Here is an 18,548-nt window from a genome sequence, read left to right as displayed (position 1 = left end):
CCCGACCCTCCCGTACCCCCATGCTCTCTGATAAAGTGAGTAACCAGGTAACCAGGTAACCAGGTAACCAGGTAACCAGGTAACCAGGTAAACAGGTAACCTATATCAGTACAGTACAGACGAGAACCCCCGACCCTCCCGTACCCCCATGCTCTCTGTTAAAGTGAGTAACCAGGTAACCAGGTAACCAGGTAACCAGGTAATCAGGTAACCAGGTAACCAGGTAACCTATATCAGTACAGTACAGACGAGAACCCCCGACCCTCCCGTACCCCCATGCTCTCTGTTAAAGTAAGCAGTTGTTTTTATATTTTGATTGGTCAGATTGAGATATATTAAGAATATTTCTATGAGGATGTAAGCTGGGACAATGTCTGTAATGTGTTCCTCTATCAGGTAGTCCACAACAGATCGGAAGAGCTAACAGAAGATGCGATAATCCGAGTATCACTCCTCCCTCTCCGATTTAACATCGACCAGGACGCACTCATCTTCATGTTCAACTTCTTCAACAACATGTCCGAGATAGCGCCCTACCGGCGTGCGCGCGTTCCTACCCGTGCGTCTCCTAGCAACCCTCCCTGTACAACCTCTACTACCAGAACAGTGGCTGAGGAGCCGCTCTCTTTCGGTAAAAGTTCAGCAGTGGTAGGCAAGACAACCGCGTGTGCTGTGTCGGAGAGGGGAGGTGTGACGGCACCAATGACGTCATCATCTCGTGGGAGTATGACGTCATCAGCATCCTCTTCTCTACACGCTAGATCTACTGCTGCATCAGGGTCTGTCTGTGGGACTACATTACCAGGTTAGTGGGGCCCAACATTCAGTTTATCTTCTACAAGGGGAGATCTTCTACTAGGGGAGATCTTTAGAGGGTCTCGAACTCGCAACCTTTTGATCGTTAACACGATAGCGCCTTCACCAAAATCTTATCCAATTTATTTAAAGCAGAGTCCAACCGGTCGACACCCGACATTGAAGATACTCCCACTTTTATCAAAGCGTTTGTTTTCTCTCCTGAGGTGCCTATCAGAGTGGACTACAAGGTAACCATATCGACATTCTGAAATCTAAAAAATGAAAATAGAATTGTAGTCTGTTGTAGTCTTTTGAATTTTAATCTATCAAATTATTATTACATTATTTAGGGTTTCGAGTAAATTAATGTTTGACTACACTGATTAACTGATTACAACGTTAATTATTTGATAACACCACCCACCAGGGAAAGAACATAAGAGGAGATAAGAATTTAATCAGTAATCCAGTGACTAATCTGCTGATAGGATTGGCTCAGCTCAATTGTTCAGAACTCAGACTCAAATCCCTTTGTTACAGACAGGGTAAGTGGTAACCAGGTAACCAGGTAACCAGGTAACGAGGTAACCAGGTAACCAGGTAATTGTTCAGAACTTAGACTCAAGTCCCTTTGTTACAGACAGGGTGATTGGTAACCAGGTAACCAGGTAACCAGGTAACCAGGTAACCAGGTAACCAGGTAATTGTTCAGAACTTAGACTCAAGTCCCTTTGTTACAGACAGGGTGATTGGTAACCAGGTAACCAGGTAACCAGGTAACCAGGTAACCAGGTAACCAGGTAACCAGGTAACCAGGTAACCAGGTAATTGTTCAGAACTTAGACTCAAGTCCCTTTGTTACAGACAGGGTGATTGGTAACCAGGTAACCAGGTAACCAGGTAACCAGGTAACCAGGTAACCAGGTAACCAGGTAATTGTTCAGAACTCAGACTCAAGTCCCTTTGTTACAGACAGGGTAAGTGGAATCAGAAGTTCAAATTAGAATAAATATCCGACCACTATTGGTTCTCTGCTAGCAGCGACATTTTCTTGTCAGCATTTAAACGGGAAGTAAGTAATAAGTATATATTAACTTATTAATGGATTAAACATTGGGTCCGGGACTCTACGCTCTACGGCGTAAGACTCTACGGCGTAAGACTCTAACCCTAACCCTAACTCTAACCCTTACCCTTACCCTTACCCTTACCCTAACCCTAACCCTAACCCTAACCCTAACCCGCCGTAGAGTCTCACGCCGTAGAGTCCAGACCCCGTTTATTCCACGTTAATAACCGAGTCTAATACTACAGGTTTATTGGGCTACTCTCGACTCTTAGAATGGGCTACGAATCAGTGGGTAAATGACATAAAGACATCCCAACTACCTTCCATTTTAGGGGGAGTCGGACCAATGCACTCCTTCATTCAGCTGTTCTCAGGTAAACACTGCACTCCTTCATTCAGCTGTTCTCAAGTAAACAATGCACTCCTTCATTCAGCTGTTCTCAGGTAAACAATGCACTCCTTCATTCAGCTGTTCTCAGGTAAACAATGCACTCCTTCATTCAGCTGTTCTCAGGTAAACAATGCACTCCTTCATTCAGCTGTTCTCAGGTAAACAATGCACTCCTTCATTCAGCTGTTCTCAGGTAAACAATGCACTCCTTCATTCAGCTGTTCTCAGGTAAACAATGCACTCCTTCATTCAGCTGTTCTCAGGTAAACAATGCACTCCTTCATTCAGCTGTTCTCAGGTAAACAATGCACTCCTTCATTCAGCTGTTCTCAGGTAAACAATGCACTCCTTCATTCAGCTGTTCTCAGGTAAACAATGCACTCCTTCATTCAGCTGTTCTCAGGTAAACAATGCACTCCTTCATTCAGCTGTTCTCAGGTAAACAATGCACTCCTTCATTCAGCTGTTCTCAGGTAAACAATGCACTCCTTCATTCAGCTGTTCTCAGGTAAACAATGCACTCCTTCATTCAGCTGTTCTCAGGTAAACAATGCACTCCTTCATTCAGCTGTTCTCAGGTAAACAATGCACTCCTTCATTCAGCTGTTCTCAGGTAAACAATGCACTCCTTCATTCAGCTGTTCTCAGGTAAACAATGCACTCCTTCATTCAGCTGTTCTCAGGTAAACAATGCACTCCTTCATTCAGCTGTTCTCAGGTAAACAATGCACTCCTTCATTCAGCTGTTCTCAGGTAAACAATGCACTCCTTCATTCAGCTGTTCTCAGGTAAACAATGCACTCCTTCATTCAGCTGTTCTCAGGTAAACAATGCACTCCTTCATTCAGCTGTTCTCAGGTAAACAATGCACTCCTTCATTCAGCTGTTCTCAGGTAAACAATGCACTCCTTCATTCAGCTGTTCTCAGGTAAACAATGCACTCCTTCATTCAGCTGTTCTCAGGTAAACAATGCACTCCTTCATTCAGCTGTTCTCAGGTAAACAATGCACTCCTTCATTCAGCTGTTCTCAGGTAAACAATGCACTCCTTCATTCAGCTGTTCTCAGGTAAACAATGCACTCCTTCATTCAGCTGTTCTCAGGTAAACAATGCACTCCTTCATTCAGCTGTTCTCAGGTAAACAATGCACTCCTTCATTCAGCTGTTCTCAGGTAAACAATGCACTCCTTCATTCAGCTGTTCTCAGGTAAACAATGCACTCCTTCATTCAGCTGTTCTCAGGTAAACAATGCACTCCTTTATTCAGCTGTTCTCAAGTAAACAATGCACTCCTTCATTCAGCTGTTCTCAGGTAAACAATGCACTCCTTCATTCAGCTGTTCTCAGGTAAACAATGCACTCCTTCATTCAGCTGTTCTCAGGTAAACAATGCACTCCTTCATTCAGCTGTTCTCAGGTAAACAATGCACTCCTTCATTCAGCTGTTCTCAGGTAAACAATGCACTCCTTCATTCAGCTGTTCTCAGGTAAACAATGCACTCCTTCATTCAGCTGTTCTCAGGTAAACAATGCACTCCTTCATTCAGCTGTTCTCAGGTAAACAATGCACTCCTTCATTCAGCTGTTCTCAGGTAAACAATGCACTCCTTCATTCAGCTGTTCTCAGGTAAACTTATCATAACCTTATTAACTACGTAATTAGTTAATTAGTTAATTAGTTAATTAGTTAATTAGTTAATATTTAATTATGTGTCAGGAGTGGTGGATCTGGTCTACTTGCCAGTGCAGCAGTACAGGGAGGATGGTAGGATAGTGAGAGGACTGCAGAGAGGGGCTAACAGTTTTACACACAGTACTGCTGTCTCACTCTTACAGCTCACAACTAAACTATTCTCCTCAATTCAGTGTGTGGCTGAGGTTAGTAACCATAGTTACCAATAGTAACCACTGAGGTTTGCTAATCCTATATTGAATAAATACTAATCACTAACTTTAAATTAATCATACACTAATTATAAACCAAATTTCGAAAATTAATTGATATTGAAACAATTGTAAATTAATAACACACTAAATAACAACAGGTAACGTACGACCTAGTGTCTCCGTCCCAACACAGAAGGAGTTCTCCCTCGTTCCAGCACCCAGCTGATCTTAGAGAGGGTCTAGTTAACGCTTACCAGGTAAATAAGGGGGGGGGGGGCAACCTCATTATTTACCTGGTAAATAAGGGGGGGGGGGGGCAACCTCATTATTTACCTGGTAAATAAGGGGGGGGGGGGGGGGCAACCTCATTATTTACCTGGTAAATAAGGGGGGGCAACCTCATTATTTACCTGGTAAATAAGGGGGGGGCAACCTCATTATTTACCTGGTAAATAAGGGGGGGGGCAACCTCATTATTTACCTGGTAAATAAGGGGGGGCAACCTCATTATTTACCTGGTAAATAATGGGGGGCAACCTCATTATTTACCTGGTAAATAATGGGGGGCAACCTCATTATTTACCTGGTAAATAAGGGGGCAACCTCATTATTTACCTGGTAAATAAGGGGGGGGCAACCTCATTATTTACCTGGTAAATAAGGGGGCAACCTCATTATTTACCAGGTAAATAAGGGAGGGGGCAACCTCATTACTTACCAGGTAAATAAGGGGGGGGGGGCAACCTCATTACTTACCAGGTAAATAAATATTCAGTTAATTATCTGGTAATAAGGTTTGTAACGTTAATCGATAACTTGATAAGGTAGTTTGTTCTATGATTTTGTGGGTATATTAATCTCAAGGTAGAAGCATGGAACTGTTATATGACTTGTTAATTAGTTAATTAGTTAATTAGTTAATTAGTTGATTAGTTAATTAGTTAATCAGTTAGTTTATTTAAACTACCACGTGCAGGTAGTGACGACTGATATCAGTTCCCGAGCTAGCAGTATCCAGCACGCAGCTCTCTATAACCACACGACTAAAGGAATTACTTCTGCTGTAGGGGGGGTCCTCAGGTTATTCACCTTTATCTTACAACCTTACTAGGGGGGGGGGTCCTCAGGTTATTCACCTTTATCTTACAACCTTACTAGGGGGGGGTCCTCAGGTTATTCACCTTTATCTTGCAACCTTACTAGGGGGGGGGGTCCTCAGGTTATTCACCTTTATCTTACAACCTTACTAGGGGGGGTCCTCAGGTTATTCGCCTTTATCTTACAACCTTACTAGGGGGGGTCCTCAGGTTATTCGCCTTTATCTTACAACCTTACTAGGGGGGTCCTCAGGTTATTCGCCTTTATCTTACAACCTTACTAGGGGGGTCCTCAGGTTATTTGCCTTTATCTTACAACCTAACTAGGGGGGGTCCTCAGGTTATTCGCCTTTATCTTACAACCTAACTAGGGGGGGTCCTCAGGTTATTCGCCTTTATCTTACAACCTTACTAGGGGGGTCCTCAGGTTATTCACCTTCATCTTACAACCTTACTAGGGGGGTCCTCAGGTTATTCACCTTTATCTTACAACCTAACTAGGGGGGGTCCTCAGGTTATTCGCCTTTATCTTACAACCTAACTAGGGGGGGTCCTCAGGTTATTCGCCTTTATCTTACAACCTTACTAGGGGGGTCCTCAGGTTATTCACCTTCATCTTACAACCTTACTAGGGGGGTCCTCAGGTTATTCACCTTTATCTTACAACCTTACTGGGGGGGTCCTCAGGTTATTCACCTTTATCTTACAACCTTACTAGGGGGGGTCCTCAGGTTATTCGCCTTTATCTTACAACCTTACTAGGGGGGGTCCTCAGGTTATTCACCTTTATCTTACAACCTTACTAGGGGGGGTCCTCAGGTTATTCACCTTTATCTTACAACCTTACTAGGGGGGTCCTCAGGTTATTCACCTTTATCTTACAACCTTACTAGGGGGGGTCCTCACTCCTCAGGTTATACACCTTTATCTTATAACCTTACTAGGGGGGGTCCTCAGGTTATTCGCCTTTATCTTACAACCTTACTGGGGGGGGGGGGTCCTCGGGTTATTCATCTTTATCTTACAACCTTACTAGGGGGGGTCCTCAGGTTATTCGCCTTTATCTTACAACCTTACTAGGGGGGGGGGGGGTCCTCAGGTTATACACCTTTATCTTATAACCTTACTAGGGGGGGGTCCTCAGGTTATTCGCCTTTATCTTATAACATCACTAGGGGGGTCCTCAGGTTATTCACCTTTATCTTACAACCTTACTAGGGGGGGTCCTCAGGTTATTCACCTTTATCTTACAACCTTACTAGGGGGGGGGGGTCCTCAGGTTATTCACCTTTATCTTACAACCTTACTAGGGGGGTCCTCAGGTTATTCGCCTTTATCTTACAACCTTACTAGGGGGGGTCCTCAGGTTATTCACCTTTATCTTACAACCTTACTAGGGGGTCCTCAGGTTATTCACCTTTATCTTACAACCTTACTAGGGGGGTCCTCAGGTTATTCGCCTTTATCTTACAACCTTACTAGGCGCTTCTATCGAGACTTGTTAATACCACTGTGTTTTTAACCACTCTGCTACTAGAGTGATATCACTCTGCTACTAGATTATTATGGTACCCTCTTATTTCGAGTTAAGAGATGGGAAATAATATCAATATTCAACAGACTATGTACTCCTTTATCTGAAGACTAATTATTAACAGAGAGATTCCTCCCACCCTGTTACTCCCCTTTATTACTCTTCCTAAAGTTATTACACAGCTTTCTAACGGCGCGCAGAACCAACTAATTAGTATAATTAACTAATTAACTAATTAACTAATTAACTAATTATTAACAGAGAGATTCCTCCCACCCTGTTACTCCCCTTTATAACTCTTCCTAAAGTTATTACACAGCTTTCTAACGGCGCGCAGAACCATCTCAAACCCAGTGAGTAATACTTCTGCTATTATACACCCTGTACTATATATATATAGCAATGTTAGTTTCAAACCACCTTCATTAAATTAGATATTCAAATAATTATAACTTTCAAGTTTCAGCGTTGTGTTAATGTTTCCGATTTCAGGTACCCTGAAAGAGCGCGAAGAAAAGTATCGATCTACGTAAAAATCTGTAATTTTGCCCTATCTTCTAAGTGCAGAACCCGTTAAGTAAACAAGACAACTGTTAAGTAAACAAGACAACTGATTTATTTACAGATTTTTACGTGAAATTTGATTGTTTAAGTTAAAAACCAAAGCCGTGTTAAATCTTATATTTACTGTTGTTTTTTTTAAAGGTTTGGTGAGTTGAATTTTTGTTTATGTTAATAAACTTGAGACCCACCTGAAAATCTTAAAGTCAACTTCAAGACAACAAAGTTCTGTCCAAGTTTACAATCTGATTTGCGAGAATTTTTATGAGAAAAACAAATGAACATTTATCAAGCAAAGTTTTTTTGATTATGTTTAAGTTTAATAGAAAACTCATTTATTGTTTCAGTCGAAAAACTTGTAGTTGTAAATTTTGATGTACGATTCTAATTGTCCAGGTGATAATTTGTAATTGAAATGTAATTTGTTTTCGTTAAATGTAAGACTGCACATTTTATTTAGTGTCGCAGATACATATACATGATATAGCAATTAAACTATATCGTAACGGTAAAATGGTCGCATTCTCTTGTAGGTTTATTGGACTCGTCGACGGTCTTTGAAACAAATATTTTACGAGTATCACCCGTTAAGCAATAGTTTTTATATTATTTGAGAGGAAAACAATATTGTCTCGCTTAGACTGATTTAACGGGTGATACTCGTAAAATATTTGTTTCGACGAGTCCAACTCGGCGCGCGTCCTGGTAGGTCATAAACCTACAAAGACTGATCTACATTATATCGTGGGGTGTTACTGTTATAATAACTAATCAGAATAGAATAAGATAAGAAGGACATATAATATATGGTGGCTCATGTCCGCCATCGTTTTTAAATCGATTCGAAAAAAAACCGACGTCAAATCATTTTCCATGTAAGTCTCGAGATATGCGCCTTTGTGACCCCCAAAATTGTCCCTTTGGATAGGGTTTTCGGGTTTTCAAGGGATATCTCGAGTTCGGCTGCTTAAAATTTGCCCAAAATCTCACCGATTATCCGTGTCCTGGCCATACAGCGATGTGAAAAGTTTGAAGAAAGTGGGACTTTTGAGTCTCGAGATATGCGCCTTTGAAAAGTGACGAGATATGCGCCTTTGTGAACCCCGAAATTGCCCCTTTGGATAGGGTTTTCGGGTTTTCAAGGGATATCTCGAGTTCGGCTGCTTACAATTTGCCCAAAATCTCACCGATTATCCGTGTCCTGGCCATACAGCGATGTGAAAAGTTTGAAGAAAGTGGGACTTTTGAGTCTCGAGATATGCGCCTTTGTGACCCCCAAAATGCCCCTTTGGACAAGGTTTCCTGTGTTTGCAAGAATATTTTGAGTTCGGCTGCTTAAAATTGGCCGAAAATTTCACCGATTATCCGTCTCTTGGCCATACAAATGTATGAAAAGTTTGAGTAAAGTGCGATTTGTAAGTCTCGAGAAGCTTTAGATTTAATCACACATCATCCAAACAAACTTGTCAGACCATGGGTTCTCATGACAGGCTCTAAAGAAATAACAACAGTGTGAAAGGTGTGGAGGAGAGACTATATCACACATGACAGTGTGAAAGGTGTGGAGGAGAGACTATATCACACATGACAGTGTGTAAGGTGTGGAGGAGAGACTATATCACACATGACAGTGTGCAAGGTGTGGAGGAGAGACTATATCACACATGACAGTGTGAAAGGTGTGGAGGAGAGACTATATCACACATGACAGTGTGTAAGGTGTGGAGGAGAGACTATATCACACATGACAGTGTGAAAGGTGTGGAGGAGAGACTATATCACACATGACAGTGTGAAAGATGTGGAGGAGAGACTATATCACACATGACAGTGTGAAAGATGTGGAGGAGAGACTATATCACACATGACAGTGTGCAAGGTGTGGAGGAGAGACTATATCACACATGACAGTGTGTAAGGTGTGGAGGAGAGACTATATCACACATGACAGTGTGCAAGGTGTGGAGGAGAGACTATATCACACATGACAGTGTGAAAGATGTGGAGGAGAGACTATATCACACATGACAGTGTGAAAGGTGTGGAGGAGAGACTATACCTTACAAGACATATTTATAACGTACGAAATGTGGCGGTTTTCCGAAATTTCCGCCATATTTTCGGACCGCCAAAATTGGGGGGGGGGGGGGGGGCCAACCGTATACCTTTCCCCCCCCCCCCCCCCCCCCCCCCCCCCCCCCCAAAATTTCGGTCGTCGTAATAGAATCCGTCGCATTATCTTTTAGCTTATTTCAATGACTGTGCCTTCACTGCTTTATTTTGTTTCTAAAAAGTAATATCAAGTAAAATAAATAAATAAATTCTGGCATCTTGGGACAAATTATCACCACACCAATGACGAATTCAATGTCAAGCAATACAGTTTAAATTTGCATTAAAATACATGTATTATGTGCTAACATGAAAGTCTTACAGTCTTAATACAGACTAAGTTTGAACATGATTTTACTTAACGGGTGATACTCGTAAAATATCTGTTCCATATATTGGACCGTCGACGAGTCCAACTCGTCCTGGTAGGTTGTAAACCTACAAGATTTCACCGAATTTCAGAAATTTCCTTACTGCTAACTGTCACAAAAAATGATGAAAAATACCCTTATTTTCTGTGACGTCCGAAATTTGACGGTTTTTGTTCAATTTCGCCATATTTTCGGACCGCCAAAATTTCGGTCGCCGCAAATTAGGCCGCTATAAATATGTCTTGTAAGGTATCACACATGACAGTGTGAAAGATGTGGAGGAGAGACTATATCACACATGACAGTGTGAACTGTGAAAGGTGTGGAGGAGAGACTATATCACACATGACAGTGTGAAAGATGTGGAGGAGAGACTATATCACACATGACAGTGTGAAAGGTGTGGAGGAGAGACTATATCACACATGACAGTGTGAAAGGTGTCGAGGAGAGACTATATCATACATGACAGTGTGAAAGGTGTGGAGGAGAGAACTGAACTACTCTTCCACACAACTCAATCACACGCGTAAAACACTAAACGTGTCCTGTGATCGCAGCAAACTCTCCATTATTGGCTGCTAGCAGGCATACTGTCCGCTGATTGGCTATTAACTAGCACGTGGGTGAGATCCAGCGTTGTGATTGGCCAGTGAGTGGTGCTCGGTACACTCAGCAACATGCACGGTGTTGGATGGAGTATGTCACGTGGGCGCCTCAAGATGTCACGTGGGCGCCTCAAGACGGCACGTGGGCGCCTCTAGATTTTCGAGCTTATCGTGAGATTCTGCTTGGTAGTTTTAATGTGTGCTGTGGTCCGCAAGTTTCGGTAAATAACTCGCTTGTGATTGCTTTGTGATCTGAGTTATCGCTTATCGGTTTACAATTTTGAATAGTCACTATATAATTCTCGTATGCAGTTAACTAATTGTAAATTGTAATTGTCACCGCAGTGAAGAGTTTCAAGAAAACATTACTTTCTAAAAGCTTTGTTGATAGTACGGCTTGATCCTGCCCGTAATGAACAACCCAGTAAACTTCCGTGCCAACCAAAGGTTTGTCGTGTGAAAATCTGAAAAATATGATTGTTATCAAGAATATCATTATACCGCAGTCATGATTTATATTTAAAATAATGCATGTTTACAGTAAGCCGAGAATAGCATGTCAAAGACAAACTATCTGTGGGATTGTTTTATAAAACATAAATCTGACTATTATTTTTATATTTTATGACGTGACTGTTCCTGAGATATGGACAATATAGAATGATCATTTACCACAAGGTTTACATGCAAGAAATATAGTCATTGATCACAATTCGAGCATCTTTAATAAGAATCAAGTGCTTTTACTCCTTTATCAATACTTTACATTCCCAGTTATTTATATATTATACTCTGATGTTGTTACTGAGGATTTTCAGTTTTCGTTCAAGAAATTAGATGCAGTAATTATACCACAACAGCTATTTTGACACAGCTATTTCACTTTCCTCAGCTCCATGTATAAAGTTACTTTCATTGCTAATCATTATAGTGTATACTGTATGAGTGTATATGGTAGTGTATATTATAGTGCATTATAATACTCCACATACTCTATAGCTTCATTATTATATTTTCTTTCTCTCGTCAAAATTTTGGGCACTAAAATTCTTATTCCTTGACCAATTTTTTATTTTTTCATGCTGGCCATTATATCATAGCATTTGAACCAGTCAAAAACGTTTAAGTAATATATCTGTCAGTGTAAGTTTTGTAATCATTATCAGAAGATCACAGTAATTATAATATTGAGTTGTTCCTAAACTAATTTAGTTAAATTAATTTTGTATTAAGTCCTTGGAATTCGTTAGTAGTCCGTCAATCTGTTGGTCACTCTGTTGGTCACTCTGTAAGTCACTCTGTTAGTCACTCTGTTAGTCACTCTGTTAGTCACTCTGTTAGTCACTCTGTTAGTCACTCTGTTAGTCACTCTGTTAGTCACTCTGTTAGTCACTCTGTTAGTCACTCTGTTAGTCACTCTGTTAGTCACTCTGTTAGTGACTCTGTTAGTCACTCTGTTAGTCACTCTGTTAGTCACTCTGTTAGTCACTCAGTTAGTCACTCTGTTAGTCACTCTGTTGGTCACTCTGTTGGTCACTCTGTTGGTCACTCTGTTGGTCACTCTGTTGGTCACTCTGTTAGTCACTCTGTTGGTCACTCTGTTAGTCACTCTGTTAGTCACTCTGTTAGTCACTCTGTTAGTCACTCTGTTGGTCACTCTGTTGGTCACTCTGTTGGTCACTCTGTTAGTCACTCTGTTAGTCACTCTGTTAGTCACTCTGTTAGTCACTCTGTTCGTCACTCTGTTAGTCACTCTGTTGGTCACTCTGTTGGTCACTCTGTTAGTCACTCTGTTAGTCACTCTGTTAGTCACTCTGTTGGTCACTCTGTTGGTCACTCTGTTAGTCACTCTGTTGGTCTCTCTGTTAGTCACTCTGTTGGTCACTCTGTTAGTCACTCTGTTAGTCACTCTGTTAGTCACTCTGTTGGTCTCTCTGTTAGTCACTCTGTTGGTCACTCTGTTGGTCACTCTGTTAGTCACTCTGTTAGTCACTCTGTTAGTCACTCTGTTAGTCACTCTGTTAGTCACTCTGTTAGTCACTCTGTTAGTCACTCTGTTAGTCACTCTGTTGGTCACTCTGTTGGTCACTCTGTTGGTCACTCTGTTGGTCACTCTGTTGGTCACTCTGTTGGTCACTCTGTTAGTCACTCTGTTAGTCACTCTGTTAGTCACTGCACATCTTCTAGGTACAAACTACTAAGAACTGAACAGGACAGAAAAGCTAAGGTATTTGACCGGGACATGAACTCGCTAATGGGCTACATACTCGGCATATCCTGCAACCTCAGCAATCCACCCCTCAATCAAAATGAAGTAATTTTTATCTTTTTTACGATTAATACATTTATAATATATATTTTTTCCGTTTATAAAAATATCTGTGGTTTGTTTAGGCTACTAAAACTTTCATATGCTCTACATGTATGTCGGATAGTATCCGACATATACATCAGTGAGGTTCATTCTAAAGGTTTATTCACTTTATACTAAAGGTTTATAAACCCTAAGTATAAACTCTAAGTATAAACCCTTATAAACTGAAGGTTTATAAACCCTCACTATACTGTTTATAAGTTTATAAACCCTCAGTATACTGTTTATATGGTTTATAAACCCTCAGTATACTGTTTATAAGGTTTATAAACCCTCAGTATACTGTTTGCAAGGTTTATAAACCCTCACTATACTGTTTATAAGGTTTATAAACCCTCACTATACTGTTTATTGGGTTTATAAACCCTCACTATACTGTTTATAAGGTTTATAAACCCTCAGTATACTGTTTATAAGGTTTATAAACCCTCAGTATGAACCTCACTGACATTGCCTCCACAGAAGCAGCAGTGCAGAAAAGCTCGTCCAGCAACCTCCCTCCCTCCGGGCCGAATGAAGGGTCCATTTGTACGGTATTCCGACACCAGACACTTCCTAAAGACTGAGGAAAGGAAGGAGGCAGTTATAAGGAGCAATAAGAAGGAGGAGTTTAGGAGCAGGGGTACTAATGGAATGTGTACGAAGAGAGTTAAGGAGAGGAAACATGTCCGGTTCAAGCCTGAACCTCAGGTTAGTCAGTTAGCGTTACAAGAGATCACCAAGGAGATCACCAAGGATATCACCAAGTAGATTATGATTATAGTTTTATTGGACTTTCTGTAGAAAGTGTCTTTTGGTTAATATTTATCTAGCCATATTAATATTGTTATAACCATTTCAATGAATATAAATGAGAATGGTGACGTTCACCTTTACTTGACATAATACATGTGCAGTATATATTGAACCCAATATCAGTGGGATTATCCACAGGTTTATATAATAGAACCCCACGTGGACAACTGGAATATCCTGGACAGACCCAACTCAGCTCCCGCTCTAGTTACCAAGAATCACACTCTCGACCCCCGGTTCCACCAGGACACCAGACTGTTGAACCCCCGACACCACGATCATCGTCTCCAGAACCCCCGTCACCATGACAACCCACGTGACAACCCACGTGACAACACACGTGACAACACACGTGACAACACACGTGACAACACACGTGACAACACACGTGACAACGCACGTGACACGCGCTTCTTGAATAGTATGTCGCGTCCTCTGGAGAACACTAGAGTTATGGGTGATAAACCAGTAGAGTACACTTCACTGGAGTACCAACTTTACCCAACTCATCACCACAGACTCAGCTCTGGTTGTTGGACAGATGCCAAGATCAGGAGCGGAGTCAAGGACAAAAATGGGCGTGGTCAAACAAGTTATATAGGTGATAACGGGTATAGATTCAATAGAACTAGGAGCTGCTGGGAGGTCAGTAAGATGAACGGTTCTACACCTCAATTTGGCAGTTAATTAGTTGCAGTTGTGGAAGCACAAAATGTTAAACTGTTACAGAAATCATATCTGATCCCCGAAAAGAAATAGGTTTCAAGCAATCTTAGCGACCCTAATCTATGCGGACTAAACTTTCAAACTGTGAGCGGCACAAATTATGAAATATTCTCAAATAAGACCTGATGCCCGCTCACGAGTTTTATTTTTAAACATACTCAATTTATCAGGCATATAATGTCGGTGCTTGGTAATTATGAGACAGCTATTGAGACAAGCTGCTCAATAGCTCTCTTATTCAAACAAACTGCTCATATAAAGGTCGTTCAAATAAGGGCCAATAAGCGTGATCCGTCAGGTTTAAATGACTATTAGTATTGAGTAGTCATATTGAGTAACAAGTTACAAATATAACAATGGTGATGTAGTGATTTACAGTATATTTAGTAAACTGTCGTATTATTAGCTTGTTTTAGATTGTATGAATTTAGTTACCGTTCATTCATCATGTGTTTTACGAGTGAATTTAAATGTGTTTTCGTCTTTTTTGCTGAAGAAAATGTGCTGCAGGTCCGACAATTTGGAAATCTGCCACAGATTTAGCATTTCTTGATTACGAACCGGTTAAACGGTTAAACGTTAAACAGTTAAAAATGCAATTATGATATTTATAGACTCCCTGTTTGAGTATAATTTACTCGAATAATTGATAATTCTTGTGTAACACTAACAAACAAACTGAGACAGATACAGAACAGATTATATTTACACAAGGGAGGATCAAATCTTGGTTATGCTTAGTTAAGATATTTGTGAATACAAAGGTTAGTACTGCAGGGTGAACTTGTTACGAATACAAAGGTTTTGAACAATTACAACCACGATTGATATACTTAAGACGTCCGTCAAAATCGAATATTTTCAGCCCTCCTCCCCCTGTCCGGGTGTGTCCGAATTTTCAAAATCACACCCCCCCCCCCCCCCCCCTTTCCCCGGACGTCCGGATTGTTGCCAGACTGGCTGGCGACATGAAGTATAAAATTAAAAGGCAGTAGGAGAATATGCGAGTTGTGTCTCGACTCTCATGATCTGCTCTGGGAATCGCGACTTCTCGTTCAAAATACATGGACCTAATCTTACAAAGTAATTAGTGTCAAACTTCAAAGAGTTGAAATAAATGGGACTTTTTCGTTAATTCTACCAAAATTTCTCGACGTCCGGATTTTCTGAAACCACCCCCTCCCCCTGTCCGGATTTGTCCGAAATTTTAGAACCAACCCCCCCCCCCCCCCCCTTCCCTATTTGCCGGACGTCCTAAGTAGATGGCTCCTAAGAAAGATAGTCAGGAAGGCTCAGATCAGGTTGATTATTTATTTCTGGACCAAATTTAACTTGGTTCTATTTTTAACCCCTCATTTTTCTCGTATCTTTAACTTTATGCGATTATCTGGCGGTAAATTTGTTTGCAATTCAAGCAGTGCATATTTGCATTTGTGAAACGATTGAAAAATCAAAATTAACCAATTCTGATGAATAAATTAAGTGAAGTTCAATAAATCGAAATTAAAGTGATGATAATGATAAAACGTCAAAAATTACCATAGATCAATCCGTAAAAGCATAACAATGACAACGATTTATTGAAATTTATCCCAAAATTTATTTCACAAATGTTATCAAAAATTTAAAAACAGGGGAAAAAACTGCTAACACAACTAATTTATTTGAAACACTTGATCGTAGATCGCGTATTACATTGAAAAACTAGATTTGAAACCAAAAGTATCTGTCGAAGAGGCAATGTCCGTTTTTACAACCAGACAATCCTTATTTGGGCATCACGTGATTATGAATTTCCTTATATGGGCATCACGTGATCATTAAGAATATTAGGCAGCAGGTGTTCGTCCCATAAGCCACAGATGGCAGTGTACTGATTTGCAGCAAGGTTTATCGTTGTCAATGTCGTTGCATTTACTTCGGTAAACTAGGCACTCTGAAAAATGTGGCGGTTACTTTTGGTTACGTTAGGTGGTTACTATGTGGTTACTATGTGGTTACTAGGTGGTTACTAGGTGGTTACTAATTACTATGTGGTTACTATGTGGTTACTAGGTGGTTACTATGTGGTTACCTTGTGGTTACTAGGTGGTTACTTTTCATTTGCCTTTATACTTTTATAATACAGAGAATGTTAAATTAAATTTAGCACCTAAATTAGTACTAATTAGTACTATTCAGTAATAATTACTACTAATCATATATATTCAGTAATAATTACTACTAATCAGCACCATTACTAATCATTACTAATCACTAATAACTAGTAGTTATTAATAATAAAACTCACTCTGACTTGCAGGATATTTATTGGTGTTGAAAGCTGAGCTGTAAGTGTCACACTCCTTCCACCCGTCCCCAGCCCTTTCTAAGTGGTAGAAATCCCACATGTGCTGTAGACACTCGTAGTCCATCTCATCGTGGTTCTGATCAACACAGGAACCCACTGCCCTCTCCTGAACGGTGGAGTTAGAATACTACCTTATAATGCAATACTACCATATAAGGCAATACTAACCTATAAGACAATACTACCCTATAAGGCAATACTACCTTATAAGGCAATACTACCTTTTAAGGAAATACTACCTTTTAAGGCAATACTACCTTATAAGTCAATTATACTACCATATTAAGTAATACCCAGAAGAGTTTTTGAACAACCATGACTCAAATTATAGTACCCTGACCATTAAAACCAGCATGGAAATGATCGATTCGATATTTCAAGAATCTGTGGCTGCTCCAAGATCTTTCCTTGCTTGATAATAATCCAGGATTCAAATAATTTTAATCCTAATATGGGCATCACGTGTTTAATTGACCAACCCCTCCCACCCCAAACTCTCGAAATAGTGAATACATAATGACGAGCGAACAAACAGTATCTTTACCTTGAAGTTGAGTATTGGGTTGGTGGAAGACAGCTGATAGAGTACGGAACAAACCACGAACAGAAACCACGTCATACCAACACTCCTTTAAACTCCTACTAAAACCATTATTATATTATAATTTATATATAATAACCTTATATGGGTATCACGTGGGACTCCTTATATGGACATCACGTGAAACCCCGTCATACGAACACTATTATCCTTTAAACTCCTACTAAAACCATTATTATAGCAATTTCTTGATAATTAAGCTATATTAATATATCCTGATCACGTAACCACGTGACTGTCGAATAAAACACTTTTGGAAAGTGTAGTGAGCTAATTAACTATTGACAGACCTAGTTATAGCCCGAGCAAAACAAATTGCTTTATGAAGGAGCAATCTATAAGGACCACCCACAAATCAGAGATTGAGCGGTGAAAAGCATCAATTTAAAACGAATTAAGCACTATATAAATAGACCAAAAACAGGTACTCAGTATAAACAAAGGAACCTGTGATCATGGCTGAAAAGAGACAATGTTAACTGATATCCTATAAAAACCAGGTTATCTAAAGTGCACAGTTGCTGATCTTTTCATAATTACTTTTAAATAAATGTAAAAGTGGTGTAAAAAAGTGGTCTTTTCGCTAAAAAAGATAAAAGGTATACAACTTGTAGTAACTATTAACTACATAGAAGTTGTTACCACAACAGACATCTGATCTGCCATTAATTCACCTAACACATCTCCGCAAGCAATCCTCGCGCGCCTAACCATGTGTTTTTGCGCCACTGCAATCCTACCATCTGGAAATTCCTTGAAGCCCTCAAACTAGAGCAAGGACTAACAGACCAGAAGATCACGGAAAGACTGATGAGAAGACCTCCACCCCAGAGAGCAGCCAAGTGGATAAGGTACGACTCCCTTCTGGAATCCTTCATGCAAGCCTACGATAACCAGGAGTACGAAGTCATCGATTATCTCTCTGCTGTTTCTGCTGCACTATGAATTCGACATTTGATTATATATTATTGATTATATATTATTGATATTATCGGTTTTACGATATTGGGATTTTATGATATTTCGATTGTACTATATTTCTATGACAGTTATACATTTTACTTAAATAAGATTATTTGCTTTAGTAATATTCTAAAAGTAGAATTATAGTAGAGGCTCTTACGGGCATTGTCTGCTCGATACGTTAGGGACCCCAGATACACCTTACTAGACGTATTTTTGACCGTAGAATCGATTGAAAGTGGTTTCAAGATGATTGGACTGATTGTTCTGGGGTAAAATCGCAAAAAACCGATTTTTGGGCCAAAAATAG

The 18,548-nt window shown here is 40.2% G+C and overlaps 4 protein-coding genes across 6 annotated transcripts in view; 2 read left to right on the top strand and 2 right to left on the bottom strand.

Moving 5' to 3' along the window:
* Positions 1 to 7,779, top strand: part of LOC134824420 (autophagy-related protein 2 homolog A-like) — a 101,645-nt gene extending 93,866 nt beyond the window's left edge. Inside the window, exons 37-45 of one of the 2 annotated variants that reach the window (XM_063836324.1) lie at positions 397 to 805; positions 952 to 1,046; positions 1,226 to 1,343; positions 2,113 to 2,241; positions 3,977 to 4,137; positions 4,305 to 4,403; positions 5,123 to 5,226; positions 7,039 to 7,130; positions 7,270 to 7,779. In XM_063836324.1, the coding sequence (XP_063692394.1) occupies positions 397 to 805; positions 952 to 1,046; positions 1,226 to 1,343; positions 2,113 to 2,241; positions 3,977 to 4,137; positions 4,305 to 4,403; positions 5,123 to 5,226; positions 7,039 to 7,130; positions 7,270 to 7,310 (1,248 nt within the window). In that variant the 3' untranslated portion in view covers positions 7,311 to 7,779. Of the gene's footprint in view, positions 1 to 396; positions 806 to 948; positions 1,047 to 1,225; positions 1,344 to 2,112; positions 2,242 to 3,976; positions 4,138 to 4,304; positions 4,404 to 5,122; positions 5,227 to 7,038; positions 7,131 to 7,269 lie in introns of both variants that reach the window. The other variant, XM_063836323.1, reaches the window with a different exon arrangement.
* A 2,821-nt stretch (positions 7,780 to 10,600) lies between these two features.
* Positions 10,601 to 14,963, top strand: LOC134824315 (serine/threonine-protein kinase fray2-like). 2 transcript variants are annotated; one of them, XM_063836140.1, is made up of 5 exons: positions 10,601 to 10,650; positions 10,775 to 10,876; positions 12,617 to 12,743; positions 13,266 to 13,493; positions 13,737 to 14,963. In XM_063836140.1, the coding sequence occupies exons 2-5, from the start codon at positions 10,842 to 10,844 to the stop codon at positions 14,283 to 14,285; spliced, it is 939 nt and encodes a 312-aa protein (XP_063692210.1). In that variant the 5' UTR covers positions 10,601 to 10,650; positions 10,775 to 10,841; the 3' UTR covers positions 14,286 to 14,963. The 2 variants fall into 2 exon arrangements, with proteins under 2 accessions (XP_063692210.1, XP_063692212.1); XM_063836142.1 differs by having other exon boundaries at positions 10,624 to 10,876.
* Positions 11,676 to 12,609, bottom strand: LOC134824450 (uncharacterized). The gene is given in 2 exon segments (XM_063836356.1): positions 11,676 to 12,553; positions 12,603 to 12,609. Coding segments are annotated over 2 exon segments (885 nt in total).
* Positions 14,964 to 15,832: 869 nt separating the features above from the next.
* On the bottom strand, positions 15,833 to 17,308 carry LOC134824566 (uncharacterized). The gene is made up of 3 exons (XM_063836476.1): positions 17,219 to 17,308; positions 16,615 to 16,780; positions 15,833 to 16,260 (listed from the first exon to the last, which is right to left on the bottom strand). The coding sequence occupies exons 1-3, from the start codon at positions 17,291 to 17,293 to the stop codon at positions 16,154 to 16,156; spliced, it is 348 nt and encodes a 115-aa protein (XP_063692546.1). The 5' UTR covers positions 17,294 to 17,308; the 3' UTR covers positions 15,833 to 16,153.
* Positions 17,309 to 18,548: the final 1,240 nt, after the last annotated feature.

The sequence above is a fragment of the Bolinopsis microptera genome, chromosome 12, assembly GCF_026151205.1.
Source record: "Bolinopsis microptera isolate Bmic1 chromosome 12, MBARI_Bmic_1.0, whole genome shotgun sequence".
NCBI lineage: Eukaryota > Metazoa > Ctenophora > Tentaculata > Lobata > Bolinopsidae > Bolinopsis > Bolinopsis microptera.
The sequence above is the reverse complement of the archived record's forward strand: the minus strand, read 5'-3'. Positions and strand labels throughout refer to the sequence as shown.